Here is a 15269-nt window from a genome sequence, read left to right on the forward strand (position 1 = left end):
GGGTTTATATTAACAGAGCCGCGTTTCCCCTCCAACTCAACGAGCCTGTCCGACAGACGGCGCAGGTGAGGACATCGCTCCAGCCACAGCCACAACCACGCACGAGGCTCTGGTCCGACGACGACACCACGGAAGCCACTCACCAGCCCCCAGACTCCGAACCGGTAGCTGCGGTTGCCCATGAAAAGGACCGACTGGCTCCACCGGCTCCGAAGGCGGTGTCCATGGTGAAATCCCCCTCCACGGAGGAGGAGGACCTCTTTGCGCTTGACAACAGCATGCAGCCCATACCCGAAGCCAGGCGGAGGCCAGGCCAAGCCAAGCCGGCAGCAGCCACCAGGTCACAGGTGAGCCGAGAGATGCCGAAATTCTCACTGTGTCTAAGTGTGCCTCTGCCTCGATGTTGTCTTTGTAAAAAATTGGCCACACATTTGCTGACTTTGTGGCAAATGTCATCGAAAGGTGACAGCTTTTTGCCACCCCTGCTACGTTAATGTTTCTCTTTTCTCTCTTGCCCACTTCTCCTTACTTCTTATCCAGCTCCTCCCGCAACAAACAAGGGGGAGGTTCGCTTAAGTAAATTCAATTTGGCCACGTTCCACTGCTCGCGGGCCACCTACGGGAACCTTTCCTCACTGTTGAACTCCTTAAAAGGCCTGCCACATGGTCTAGGCTTGGGCACGAGCTGTTTTTCCACTTTCAAGTTGAAATATTGTTTTCAACACGTATTTTCTTATTTGCTGTCGCAAATATCACACGTGCATCTATTTTGAGTTCAAAGAATGCTGCTGAGTACCAATTACCGTATTTATTCGAATATAAGGCCAGGTTTTTTCCGAAAACCGCGGCCTCAAAGTCTACCCCCGTCATATATTAGAGGGCGGGCTCTGAAATCAGCAACGGCGCGTCGCGGGAAGTCATAAAAAGTCAAAAACAGCCAGCAAAAATCCAGTATGTTTCAATCCACAAGCCGAGTTCAAAACCGCAGCCATATTTCTTTCTCTATGCCGCAGCCAGTTTTCCACGTGCGCTTCGCCGCTTGCATGTGCTTGTCTTTTGTGTTCCCTCGCTGGTGTGTGTGTAGCGGCAGCCTCCCGTGACCTTTGTTATAGTGTACTCCACCTTCGTTCGGCGAAGCATTTGACTGGATTACCTACGGGAACCTTTCCGTTGTGACTAGTGATCATGGCAAGTCGTCGTCGTCATTACGATGTGGCATTCAAGAGAAATATGATTACCGATGCCAAAGCTTTGGGCAACTGCGCTGCAGGTCAGAAGTACGGCGTCCCAGAAAACAACGTGCGTCGTTGGAGAAAAGAGAAGGGGGCCCTCTTTGCCTGCGCTGCGACGCGGAAAGCTTTCAGAGGACCGCGCAAGGGTGTGTTTCCCGAAGGGGAGGCTAGTCTGACTGAATTCGTCACATAAACCAGGAGCCGTGACTTGACTGGGACAACGGAAATGCTACAGATGAAGGCCCGAGAGTTCGCAAAAGATCGCGGCATCTCTGGGTTTCAGTTCAAGGCCAGCCGAGGCTGGGTGCAGAAGTATATGAAGAGAGCCGGGTTCTCACTTAGAACGCGGACTTCTATTACGCAAAAGCTTCCCCGTGACTACGAAGAAAAGCTGCTGTCTTTTCAGCGCTACGTCATCGGACTGCGAAGAGAGCGCAACTTCCTCCTCGGCCAGATCGGGAACGCGGACAAGACCCCGATATTTTTTGACATGCCGTCGGCGCAAATGGTACACACGAAAGGTGATCGCCAAGTGCGCATAACGTAACGCAGGGTGCGAAAAAGCGCGGATCACCGTAAGCGTGCACCACCGGCGGGCACTAGCGGCCGCCTTAAGTGGTGCTGAAGAGGAAAACGATGCCTAAAAATTAAAATTTTCCTAAGGGTGTGCACATCCGCTGCCAAGAAAAAGGCTGGATGACTGAGGAACTCGTCATCGACTGGATTACAACTGTGTGGTGCCGGCGCCCCGGGGCACTGTTGGCTCACCAATCGATGCTCGTCCTTGACGCTTTTCAGGGACATCTGACCGAGGGGTCAAAAAAAAGCTACAGGAAGAAGCCACCGATCTGGTTGTCATCCCCGGAGGCATGACGAGCCAACTGCAGCCACTGGACGTGTGTCTTAACAAGCCTTTCAAGGACCATGTAAGACGCCTCTACAACGAATGGTTGGCCTCCGACGAAACGGCCTTGACACCGTCGGCCGTTTGAAGCGTGCATCTCCGTCGGTAGTGGCTCGCTGGATAGCCGACGCTTGGGCAGCTATACCCGACACTATGGTGGCAGCTTCTTTCAAGAAGTGCTGCATTTCCGACTCGCTGGACGGCACTGATGACAGCGAAGTTTGGGAGTGCACCAGTGACAAGGACAGCAGTGATGCTTCAGATGATGACAGCTCGTGATTATGTGGTATCGCGGCTGAATTTCGCGAACTTCAAAGGTAGGAATTTGAATAACGTTTCTGGCGGGATCTCTCGCCTTATATTAGTGTGCAAACTTTTTTTCCTTTTGTTCGGTCCTTCAACTCCCCCCTCGCCTTATAATCGTGACCGCCTTATATTCGAACAAATACGGTATCGAGTCAAACCTCGATGTAACGACCTTCAGTGTAACGAAGCCTTGGAAGGTTTCATTGTAACGATGTAATGATTTCAATGCGTAGGTTTCAATGTAACGGTTGGCTGAATTGTAAAGGTGGCTGAATTGAGAGACAGGCAGAGAAACTAAAATTTTTGGGTTTAAGTGGCCCAAGAAAGACTATCATCCTTAAAAAGTGCATGCGTGTACGTACTTTGTTTTCGCAAAGTACATGCCACGTTCAAATATAATTATGAATGGAGGTAAAAAAATGTGCCGTTCTGTGCGCACATTGGCACCGATCAGCCCTTTAAAGGGACTGTGCAACGCTTCTGATAGGTGCTTTGACTGCTTCCTTTGCGCCTGAAAGTACTGCGAAAGTTGTAGTTATCGCCAGAGCTACATTGGGGGAGTTGATTGTCGCAGTTAATGTGCCGTCCAGTTTCTGATTTGCTTTTGCGGTAATTTCCTTGGGATGGCTGTCGAATGTGCGTTCATTGCTGTAACTTGGAAAAAGCTGATCACTGAACATGCAAGCAATGCCCAATTAAAAAAAGAAGGAAATTCTTTCGAACTATGTAGTTTGTGTAAGTTTTCTGATGTTTTCTATGTGCTGGATGTACCTGTTCACTGTTATAAAAGTATTTCAGATTTTTAAAAAAGCTCGATGAAGTTTTGCAGGGTTTTTTTAGGGGTACACTTTTGCGTCCTTCAAGTGCGCCCCTGCTGGCATATATTTTGCTGCACATTCCAATTCCTGAAAACGAATAATTCTCTGTAAAGATGATGATTGCAGCTGAACCTCGTCATAACGAAATACCCGCCGCGGTGGCTCAGTGGCTAAGGCGTTGCGCTGCTGAGCACGAAGTCGCGGGTTCGATTCCCGGCCGCGGCGGTCGCTTTTCTGATGGAGGCGAAAAGCAAAAACGCCCGTGTGTACGAGATTTCGGCGCACGTTAAAGATCCCCAGGCGGTCAAAATTAATCCGGAGCCCTCCACTACGGCGCGCCTCATCGCTTGCGTTGCGTCGGCGCGTTAAACCCTACAATCAATCAATCGTCATAACGAAATTGAAGGGGCGCCGTGATTTGCTCGCAATAACCAATATTTCGTTATAGCCGTAGCAGGCATTTATGCAAGTATGAGCTGCTGTACTTGCCCAAAGCAAACAGTGGGTGAAGAAATGGCATTGCACCGCATGGCAGTACACAACAAAGTACAGTCGAATCCCGCTACAACGAAATTGACGGGACGTGCAAAAAATTTCGTTGAAGCGAAAATTCGTTGACGCGAAATCTGCCCCAACACAGCACGGAAGGGCAAGAAAAACAGCCCCGGATATTTCCGCATCGTTGGCAGCATAATACAACGTTTAGAAAAAGGAGTGCCGCGCAGTAACGTTGTGTTTATTCAGATCACAAACATGGCAATGGTTATCCCTTTTTTTTTTTTTTTACCAGCACGCAAAGAGCGCGATACTGAGAAGGAGGGGAGAGGTGAAGAAACGAACAAATGGAGGCGCAAAACGTATTGCTGTACAACAAAGCGTTTCCACCGAGCTGATTACTTGCAGATAGCTGCTAGGCGGTTGGAAGCTCGCTTGTGGCAGGAACGGCGCCGTTATCTTATCGTCTGACTAGGCACGGCAGCAACTGACCTTGGCGAGCGGGCGCCACGCGCGCTTGCATTTAAAGCGACCACAGTCTCGCGATTAAGATAGGATGACGCGAGATCAAGACTAATCAAGAGAACATTAGTTTTGCTTTTGACTTTGAAGAATTGTAGAAGGGAAACTGCAAGTACAGCTGCTCAGAACACATACATGACGGCGCTGCGCCAGCAGCGGATCACATCGCGTCAATCGAGTGATTTCAACTGGATACGGATTGGCTATAGCTCTGGCTTGGCGAACCGGTGCTGTGCTGTGCCTCGCGCAGAGATAGCCAGCCACATCGTTATCATTATCAAACAATGGCGTCTACCTGTGAGTTTGTTTTTTTGTTTTGGGTGGCAGTGTGGGCGCACCGCGCATGTTTTCGGTGAAACTAAGCGCCCAGAATGTATACAAAGTTACAGATAGCTGGCGCTATGCTTATTTTATTGTAAAATAATTGTTCAAACCCAGCCCAAATCATCGAAAATTTCGTTGAAGCGAAAGCAAACCAGACAAATGGTTCGTTGTGGCGAGGACTTTGTTGCATTGACTTCTATGGCTAGCTGACGGGGAAGTGGAAATATTTCGTTGAAGCGAAAATTTCGTTGAAGCGGACTTCGTTGTAGCGGGATTAGACTGTACCGTATTTGCACGATTCTAACGCACCCCTGATTGTAACGCGCAGCGGAATTCAACACCTCGAAACCCCAAAAACAACTTGACGCCGATTGTACCGCGCACATAAAGTGATGTCTCTAACAGATGCCTCACAACCACACAGAACATTTTATTGAGCATAAATCCACACGCTGTGGACAGCTAAAGCCCTTACTAAAGCTTTGCACCTGAAAATGTGGCCCCTTTGTTTTCGCTAATCGCGAACACACGACTCCGGGATGCCTTATGCACGGGACGCTGCCCATTTTTTTTTTTCCGTTTCCGCCAAGGTGATCGTCCTGCACATGTGGTAACCGCATTCCAGTGACAAAAAGAAACATTTGCGCATCTACTTTGTTGCAGTTCAACATACATAACTCGTATGTCGAACAGGCTTAGCTGCAGAGAAGTTCGTAACTGGACGTTGATGCACCTTTGGAATGCGAACGACGGCTCGCCAAGCTTAGTGCCGAATGTGGCGGCTTTCGTCATAGCCTAGAGTCTTTCACTTTCGTTTCTGGCCTCACACATTCATGCTGCTCAAATCATGCACGCAGCACGGTAAAAGATGACACTGAAGCAGTTTAAAAAGAAAAAAATTACACCATCTTCCCGTGGGGAACGCTGATGAGGATGCGAAGCATCATGGGGGTTTCGTGTGGTTCCATTGTGTTGCCGTTATGTTGTGTGATGTGGTGTTTAGTAGCGGCAGAGGGAATTCCGCGTCCGGGTCCACACCGGTGGCAAAGGCACGCAAGTACTGTTGTGTTACGGTGAATAGGCGGTGGTTCTCGAGGCGCCGAAACTCATCCATCGTGTTCTTGTCAATGTTGTCGTCTCTGTGGTAGAATCAGTAGTCTCCATCAGCGTTCGTGAGGTAAAGGTTGTTGACGTTGGCGCACCGGCTGAGAGCAACGTACACACCCTCGTCTTCGCAGCTTTGTCTTCTTCTCCTTCTTCTTCTTCAGCGGTTCCCCTACGGGAAGATGATGACGGTGGTTGAACACGAAGCTATCTTGTGTTGGATTCTTTGGTTGGCCAATCTCTAGGGGCATCCTGCCACAATCATCATCAGAGGCGCTGCGGATGGGGCACGGACGCGGGACATCCCCCCGATCAAGAGATGCTTCGCATCTAAAAGAAACGTGCACAACTTTAGCAGTGTGGCTCCTGCGATTGGCTGCGTGCCGTGTGCAGCGAGAGGAAAGTGGGAATAGCCTCGTGGGCGCAGTGGACGCCTGGCCTGCTGTCTGGCTTTGTGTGTGTTACAGGAAGGTGCATGGCGGCAGTTTCTAACTGTGAAAAATGCAGTGGCCGTCTCAAATCCGCGTTGCGCAGTGCCGGGAAATCGGCTCAGAATTTTGTTTTTGAACGAAATTTGTTTTTTGAATCTCGCAATGGGCAAATTTACCTCATTAAAATGGGGTTTTAAATACATTGGTTTGTATGGGGACTTTCAAGGGGAATTACAATTTGCTCGTGATAGCCGTAATTTCGTTATAGCCCGTCTCGTTATAACGAGGCCTGACTGTACTGCAAACTACGTTTTGGTGGCAGAAACGCAACCCACCTGCCGCGGTGGCTCAGTGGCTAAGGCGTTGCGCTGCTGAGCACGAGGTCGTGGGTTCGATTCCCGGCCGCAGCGGCTGCTTTTCTGATGGAGGCGAAAAGGAAAAACGCGTGTGTGTACGAGATTCGGCGCACGTTAAAGATCCCCAGGTGGTCACAGTTAATCCGGAGCCCTCCACTACGGCGCGCCTCATCGCCTGCGTTGCGTCGGTGCGTTAAACCCTACAATCAATCAATCAATCAATCAATCAACAGGGGTGAGACAGCTGCGCATATTGCGCCTTTTTGATACAATTCCATTTTCCTGCGCCAAGCTGCTCCAAAAGCATGGAAATTGCGAAATTTGCGCCAAACTGCTCCAGAAGAGCCTGAAAGGCACGGATTTTGCTGCTCATGTCAGTTCCGGCGGGGACGAAAGCCTCCCGCATCCCGGTGACCGCTTTTATTGTCGGTCAATTGCAAACACAGAAATGGCAAAAATAGAAAGACTGAAATGAAGCAAACGATAGCTTCTAAAACACGATTGGCTTTCTGTCCGGGTTCGCTGAAACGGCCTTCCCGATTAGGCATCGCTGTGGCTACAAACATGGCCGCCGCCTGATCTGCCTGCTACTGCCTACTTCACGCGCTCACTGCGCATCGCCGATATTTTCCCTGGTTTATTTTACGCTATCAGCTGGGTTCCAATCTATTCATTCTATCAATTGTGGCTCTGAACAGTGACGTTAACACGGGGATAGTGTTTGAGATTGGTGCGAGATTACGAGAAGTTGCGCGGCTCGTAAAAAAGTTTTGAAATGTCGGGCCTACGACTTCGGCGTGGTTTGGCCTTAAGTGCGAAACGCGGTGCGTGCGTCCATAATCGGGTTCGTGAACTGAACTTTTTGGCTCGTTGTGGTGTTATAAAATGCTGAAGTGTTGCTGTGCTTCGAAGCGCGATCGCGAGCCTCGGCCCGGGAGGGAACGGTCGGCACGAAAGTTGCGGGCTGCGCTGCGGCGCCGCGACCTGTCCAGGCAGCGCTCAATAGCTGCAGGACTGCATGGTTGCCATAGCACGCGACTAATAACACTTGATTTATGCGAAGTGAAATTTAATGCCCAAATTTAGGTAGCTAAACAGTAACGCTACTCAAATGATCACCGGGTGGACGTGCGCCCCACGGCCTGCAACGGGTAGGCTGGTTGGGCTATGCGACCGTTATCTCGAAGTTGCTCAACAGTTGCCGTGACTATACACTCGTTCATACAACGCAGCCTGGGATTACAAAAATAATTTTAGCATTGAAACGGTAAAAAAACGCGCCACAATTGCAGAGCCCTTAAATTTGATAATGTTAACGGCAGTCAGTGTTGCGTACATCCGCAACACAATATCACTAGTTAGGAAAAAAGTAGTGCAGTTAGAAATTTGTGATACTCCTAAAAAATTATTTCGCGTAAGGCTGTTTCAGTGTTCTGTGTATTCAAAACTGATTGGGATGTGTACTTGACCCTTCAAATTGCTGAAATTATGATTTTTTAAACTCATAAGACGATGTATTAAATGTCCCTACCTGCTCCAAATCAAGATTCTTCTGCTCCAAAATCGATATTTTGCTGCTCCGAAAACTGCTCCCAAATCTCTTTGGGCTGTCTCACCCCTGAATCAAGAAACGCAACCCACCCCTGCCGCTCCCACTTTACTCCCTTTTTGTAGGCTAATTGGGAGCTTGTTACTTCAGAAGCATTTTGTGACCCTCTGGTTGGTGCAGAAATTGAAAACCCTTAGATTCGAAAAGCCTGTTTTCAAGGCCTTGAAAGTACTGGAATTTTTCCAGGCTGTGGGAAATCCCATTTTCTTAATTTTTTCCTTTTTAAAGTAAGCAGCAATGAAGGATGAGGCTATGCAAGAACTGAGCGAGTATTTGCTGCTTGGTTGATCTTTAGTGAATAAAAGTTCTCATTTTATGACACGCTGAAAGTGCTTGCACGTGTATGACTGACAGACGGTCATGAGAAATCCACAAAGAAGGAAATGTCACTAGAGGTGTTGTTTCTTCGAAATGGGGACTTGTTTGAAGACTGGGCCCCCTTGTTGAAACGTTGACTCCAGCAATGTTCCCATTTTGCGATGATTTCTCATCATTTTAAGCCTCTACCGTCCTCTGAACATCGTTTTTAATCAGGCCTTTCGTTGCATCTTGTGATCTTACCAGTCCCCTCAGATGAGGAAGAACTACTAATCCTCAAATTTTTTGTGAAGATTGGCATCCCATAATAAATTTAAAGGGACACTGAAGTGAATTTGTCAAGCTCCCGTTTTTGCTTGCACTGTGTAGACTGGCTCAAATTAGCACACTTTTCATCATTTATCCGGTTGACAAATCGGTAATTATTTTACAAAGCGCGAAAGAAGAAAAACTACCATGCGCGGTTTGCGGCGGCCGCACCAACTAAAGCTGTGACGTTAGGAGGAGCGGGCACCGTGATTGGACGATGCCCAAGGTGAGCAACCAAAAAAGTTTCGGTTTCGGTTAAGGTTCTGTAAAACACAACCGGTGGCGTTGTTGGATGGGCATTCTCAATAACTCAGTAATCATCGTACCGCGCTTCTGCCATGTTGTCAGCTGTAAAAATGCATAAAGATAAGCCTCCCAGGACGGCTTGGAATCGTAGCATTCACTAGCCGAGGCCTACGCAGTGCGTGGACGCCCTCCGCGTACCCGCAGACGCCCAAATGTCATGCGCTTTTCCCCCATATTTGGAGCTTGCCTCACTCATGCCTGTACCGTAAAAAGCGTGCTCGCACCAGGCCAAGGGTCTGTTCATTCTGGCCTGTGCCCACTGCCCGCAAGCAGTCGGTGCTTATGGCAACAGCACGCCAACGAGAACTCGCTAGCGCGCCAGTGCCAGCCTGCGCGCGTTCTGTGAACTAGTTCGTGGAGCCATGAACGTTGCGGCCCAAAAAAAGGTGAACTCAATGTAGAAAACATCGGCAGAAAACGAAAAAGTTAACTTACAAAAAAAAAGAAAAGCACGTACCCGCGGGGACTCGAACTCGTGACTTTCAAAACACTTGCGGCGACATACCTAGCGCCCCAAACAACTCGGCCACGGGACGGGCTCCACCGACCTTTGTAATGTAAGGTATATATTGTACAACAAGTTTACACTTATATTTAGTTTTGGCATTTCAAGCAGCTTAGGTGACTATTTGTTGTATTGCGCTCGTGCAGTAAGCGTCCCCTGAGTTTCCACAATAGCTCACGTCTAGCCATTGCATTTCTTAGACGGAAAAGCGTTTGCAGATGTGTGGTCATGCTGCTGACCGCTGTGCTTGTTCGCCCAGCGCAAAAAAGTGCTTCCCGCACCCTATTTTTACGCTGTACGGTAAAAATATCAGTTGATTTTATTTCCTTAGTACCTATATTGACTTCGCTGACTCTTCTCCCGCCTTCAAGAGGCCTTATATTTTCCTACTGGCGTATCAGTCAGCGAAGCGTCGCATGTGCGCTTGTGTGAAGCGACCTTGACTTGGAGCTAGATACAGTGTACAAACTAACCAAGTAAAGAAAGGCCCATTCTTCCATTCACAAACGTGTCCTGGCTTCGTTTCAACTCAGCGAACGAATTGCGACGACCCGTCGGCGGCCGGCGGACGAAACGCTGGGCCGAGTGACTCTGTCTGAAGGCCAGGGAGCCGTGCAGTAGCGCAGCCAATTGCGAGCTCGGCTCCTCGTGACGTCACACGAAAACGCCGCAGAAAATGGGCGAGCGTAAAGAGAGGAGGACAGCATTTTCGAATTAATTTTTCTACTAAATAAAATCGCGCAAAGGCGCCCAGAGTGGTCGTAACTTGGCCTGGGGACTCCGGACTACAATTTACGCAAGTAATCCCGCAATGTTTACATATCACTTCAGTGTCCCTTTAAGGGGGGTCAGGGCTCTTAAAACAATTTCTTTTAATTTTTAAGTACACTCTGTGAAACTTGTCAGTCTTGTTGCATTTCTTCCGCTGATTTCAAATATGCCGTTATTTCTTGAGTAAGTCAGTTAGTTACCAAAATAATTCGAGGTAATCAGTCATTTTTGGAGGAACAATAGACAAAACAGCGTTTGCCATAAAACTGTATCTTTATATTTTCCAGTACTATGAACCCTGGTGAGTGCAATAATAGGATCGGTTTCGTGATGCACTGCTTGGACCTAATTTTACAGCTCATTAAACTTTGGTGTTCGAAATAAGCATTCGAAATTGTTCCTTGCCACTGGTGCCACCCATGTTTAATGAGCTGTAAAATTAGTTCCAAGTGGTGCACCCAAAAAATGGGTTGTCTTGTTGTACTCACCAGGGTTCATAGTACTATTGGAAAATGTAAAGAATACAGTTTTATGGCTAACGCTGTTTTGTCTACTGTTCCTCCAAAAATGACTAATTACCTCTAATTATTTTGGTAACTAACTGACTTACTCAAGAAATAATGGCAAATTTGAAATCAACGGAAGAAATGCAGCGAGACTGACAAGTTTCACAGAGTTTGCTTGAAAATTAAAAGAAATTGTTTCTAGAGCCCTGTCCCCCCTTAATAAGGAGGCAAAAGGAGCAGTGCATCACACTGCCTTCTACTGGGCACTGTACTGAAACGCGAGCCATCGAGGGATTCTGGAACGGCCAAACATCGGCTAAAATGCGAAATCGGCTTGTACTGTTGCACCTCTTGTCCAACGGAGACTCTATAGTACATGTCTGTGTGTTTCTATTTGTGACCCAAAGCCGTCAACCTAACAAGGGGGTTGAATGCGGCATTTCTCCGACGCAGGCTCCATTTGGAGGGAGCATATTTGACGACGACGTAGACGACGACCTCTTCGCCGACCCCGCGACAGAAAGGTCGGCACCCCGTCGCCCGTCCCTGCACGAGAACAGCGGTCACCTCTCCGATGACGGCATCTTTGGTGCAGGTAAAATAAAGTGCATGTACGAATTTCGCCTGATGCAGACTTACTATTTTTCTTCACCCAAAATCAGAAATTTCCTAACCTCATTGGCTGGCTTGCAATACCAGGGTTCCAATATAAACACGCAACGTCATGACATCTGGAAAACACCTTATTTCCGTAACAATTACAAACTACAAATGTTGGCCCATAACCTTCTGTTGGTTCTGAACAAATGTCAGAACGTTAACTGAATTCCCACGCAAACAAGTTGGACAATATTTTTCAGATTTCTAGTATGATTACTGTTGATTACTTCCGTTTCCTTAATTTGAGATTTGTTGTATACGTATTTTGGCAATTATGTTTTAAATGACCTCCAGGAATTGGTATTCTCATCTTGTTGTCGGCGTTTTGTGTGTTTTTGTGAAGTATTGTGAATTTTCGAAAGTGTGTAACCCTCTTCTTTCTTTTATTCTTGCAATGCTATTTTGCTATGTTCAAGTGTGCACTCACTTGCATTTTTGTAATTGTGCTTGTCGCCGAGCCTTGTAGTGGTTTCTTGGGCTCCGTCAAGCTGCTTATGCAGCTTTCACCCAGGAAACCACCCAGTTTTATCTGGAAATAAAAATTGATTTGGTTTGAGGTGGGTGAGATACAAGCGGAACCCTCTTCTCGACTCCCCGTTTCATCTGTTCAATGAGGGGGGAAAGGAATTTTCGAGAAGTGGGATTCCGTGTAAAGTGTCACACTTGTTGTGGCGTAGTGCTACGGTGCACGAAGTGAAGCCAAAAGGATTGGCGCACGAGCATTTCATTATCGTCAGCACCAGCCATCGCATGACCTTGGGCTGCTTGTTGTAGAAGCAGAAAAAAAGTTTGTCTGCCAATATGTCGTGCTTCTTTACAGTAGTCTGCATGTAACGCCACCCATCATGCTCTGCTGCACGAGTTGGTGTCAAAGCACCCCTCGCTTAGTGCACACTGCAGTGGCCACAGTTTAAGGCTGAATCTTAGCAATGTCTATGTTTTCTACCTAGCCACGCACACTGCTACTTCAACTGGCAACAACAGGACATTACTGGCAGTGGTGTCAAGTTTCTGGTGAACAAACATAACGGAAAGGCGAACTGCAGCGAAAATTTATCTGCCCCAGATTCTGTATCAATGTGTCGTATGCACATCTAAAGTCTCTTGTGACCTAATTTTAAACCGCACACGCGCGCAGTAGTTTTATGAGAACCGTTAGAACACACGCCACTTCAGCCAACGCAGCACCTAGTGGAGTGTTGTCACAACAGGTCGACACTGCGGCGAACTTCTGGATGTGGCGTTCCTGTCAGGATTCCCAAGCAGCCATCTCCTTTTTTCAGTAGCCGTGTTGCGGGCGGCCTCACGGGAGTGAGCAGTGTAATTCGTGCATCTTGCATAAATAATTGCTTTCGCACGTTTCCTAAACGCGAGAGGATGGAGAAACTCTGGGTTGGCGAGACAAAAAAGAGCGAACTTCAAGAGTGCTGGGGCCGCCCACCGATCGACTCAAGGCAAAATGCCATCGGGGAGCGAGTACGGCAGTTGCACAACGGCCGATTTTGGGGTTGTGACGGCCACAGTAGGCTTTCGGTCGACTCTATGAGCACTCGAGAAGTGAGTGCGGCCTACACCGGACGATACGCTCTTAGCGCAGCTGGTCGGTCCGTCGGACGCGTCAACAAGTACGGCAGCTGTGTGGCGCCCCGCAAGCTCGCGGCCGGCTGGATCTACAAGTGCGCAATGAGTGAGAACGGCCGACGCGAGACGATTTGCTGATGTCAGGGCACGAACAAGTCTGGCAGCTAGCTGTGTGGCACACTGCCCAATTGCAGCCGGTCGACTGTTCGACAGCACGAGTGGCGAGAGTACGGCCAGCGCGAAGCGATGCGCTGTTGTCAGGGCACGAACAAGTACCGCACATGGCGCACTGCATGGAATAAATTCAGTGCTGACAACTTCATCAAGAAATAAAAACTAGCCACTATTAGTAACATTTTGTTCACCGATTTGAAAAAATATATCTATAAAAACGGGTTCACATTTGGCAAAATGGTTAATAAAAAGGTTGGAAGCATTGTGTCTCAGGTAAGGTTACTGTTATCATTGTTTCACGACTCCAGCGAATACACTGCAATGCTTTCGTCGCTGCATGGCTTTCTTTCTTTGTGGGCGGGCATCATTAACCAAAGATTGACACGGGCACCCTGCTACTTCCTGTGTAAACAAAAATAATAATCAAGTATTATATGCATTAAAACCCAATTCTTACACGCCAGCAGCCATGTTTTGTCGTTTTCCTCCAAGGGTAGCTTTTTTTTTTTTTTTTTTCCTTCTCTCAGAAGTGCAGTGTGGGTTAATCAACACAGCCAATATGCCCTGTGCCAGTGCCCATCAAGCGCTCAACGCTGCTTTTTGTGTACCTGTTCTGAGCTTCACCGCGGTGCCTCGCAATGCCTGTGTTTACGTTTTACTGGACGACCATAAGTGTGTCTCACCCGCTCGCAGCTAAACAATAAAGGTTGCACGGACTTCCCAACCCCTTTTTGCACTTGTTTTGAGTTTTATGAAGAAATGGACAACTTGAAACACATCAAATGCGTGCCATCTTGTCTCAGGCAGCCGCACACAATCGATTCTTGACTGTAACGTCACTTCCGGCCAGCCGTAATGGCCGCCCTTTTTTTCCAGTTTCGTCTTAGAAGAGAGCATTTTTTTATGGTCGTTTACGGTGCAGCGGCGCATATTTGGGCCTGCAAATTTTGTGCATAGTGCCTTTTAAAGTAATACAACCTAAAAACGGTGCATTTAAGGGCTGAAAATTTCGTTGCAGTTAGCTTTGAAGCTGCGGCTACACTTACGTAAGTCGCTGAATATTCGGCTCCTGTGTTGTTCGTATTGATGGCAGTTTATGATCTATTGCTCAAATGTTGTGTCAGCATCGTGGCTCTTTCTTAACGGTTTCCTCCTTGTTTCCAGCGGACGCAGTTTCCCACTCGAGCGAGAATTCCTCGTCGACAAAGACGGCCTCAGCTTCGCCCAGCACTGTGGCCACACCGACGCCAACGCAAGTGAGTTCTCGAGATTTTCGGCACTGCTAGTTACAATGCACCAAGTCACATCTTTTGCATAGCACATGACGACATGAACGACAGCAGGGAAGTCGATTGATCAGTTTTTGATACAGTATGGGCGCTGTTTTACATTGCTACATGCCAAACATCAGCATACGACACAAATTGAAGGCTTGAGAGCTGGGCAGTGTTTGTGTGTAAGTGCGTTGGGAACAGTTGGTTGCCCCGGTAAAGCTTGGTGTTGGGCTAGTAGTATCGGTTCATGTTACTTGTAACCCGCCGCGGTGGCTCAGTGGCTAAGGCGTTGCGCTGCTGAGCACGAGGTCGCGGGTTCGATTCCCGGCCGCGGCGGCCGCTTTTCTGATGGAGGCGAAAAGCAAAAACGCCCGTGTGTACGAGATTTCGGCGCACGATAAAGATCCCCAGGTGGTCAAAATTAATCCGGAGCCCTCCACTACGGCGCGCCTCATCGTCTGCGTTGCGTCGGCGCGTTAAACCCTACAATCAATCAATCATGTTACTCGTAGAGCGCCACTCAAACTACTGTATTCAGCGCATTCTCATGCGATTTGCGAGCCTATAGCTGAAATCCCACTTGTTAAAAAAAAGAAACGCCATTTTGTGCCACCCTCCAGTCTACGGCATCCAAGCTAGCCCGTTAGCCAAGCGGCATTCACTACGCGACCCCTGTGCCGTCTGGTGCTATATATAGCTTGCCGGACCTGCACAATGTGCGCGCGAGATAAGGCCGACGTGTTCAAGCATATTGACAAAGGAAA

At 48.2% G+C, this 15269-nt stretch overlaps 1 protein-coding gene across 1 annotated transcript in view; it reads left to right on the forward strand.

Moving 5' to 3' along the window:
- The window catches only part of LOC144147999 (uncharacterized), a gene marked incomplete at its 5' end in the record, with an annotated part of 61422 nt that overhangs the window by 39648 nt on the left and 6505 nt on the right, over positions 1-15269 (forward strand). The window contains 3 exons of the mRNA XM_077679603.1: positions 57-347; positions 11270-11411; positions 14396-14487. Of these exons, the coding sequence (XP_077535729.1) occupies positions 57-347; positions 11270-11411; positions 14396-14487 (525 nt within the window). The remainder of the gene's footprint in view (positions 1-56; positions 348-11269; positions 11412-14395; positions 14488-15269) is intronic.

The sequence above is a fragment of the Haemaphysalis longicornis genome, unplaced genomic scaffold, assembly GCF_048455015.1.
Source record: "Haemaphysalis longicornis isolate Haplotype H1 unplaced genomic scaffold, Haemaphysalis longicornis Haplotype H1 scaffold_70, whole genome shotgun sequence".
Lineage (NCBI taxonomy): Eukaryota > Metazoa > Arthropoda > Arachnida > Ixodida > Ixodidae > Haemaphysalis > Haemaphysalis longicornis.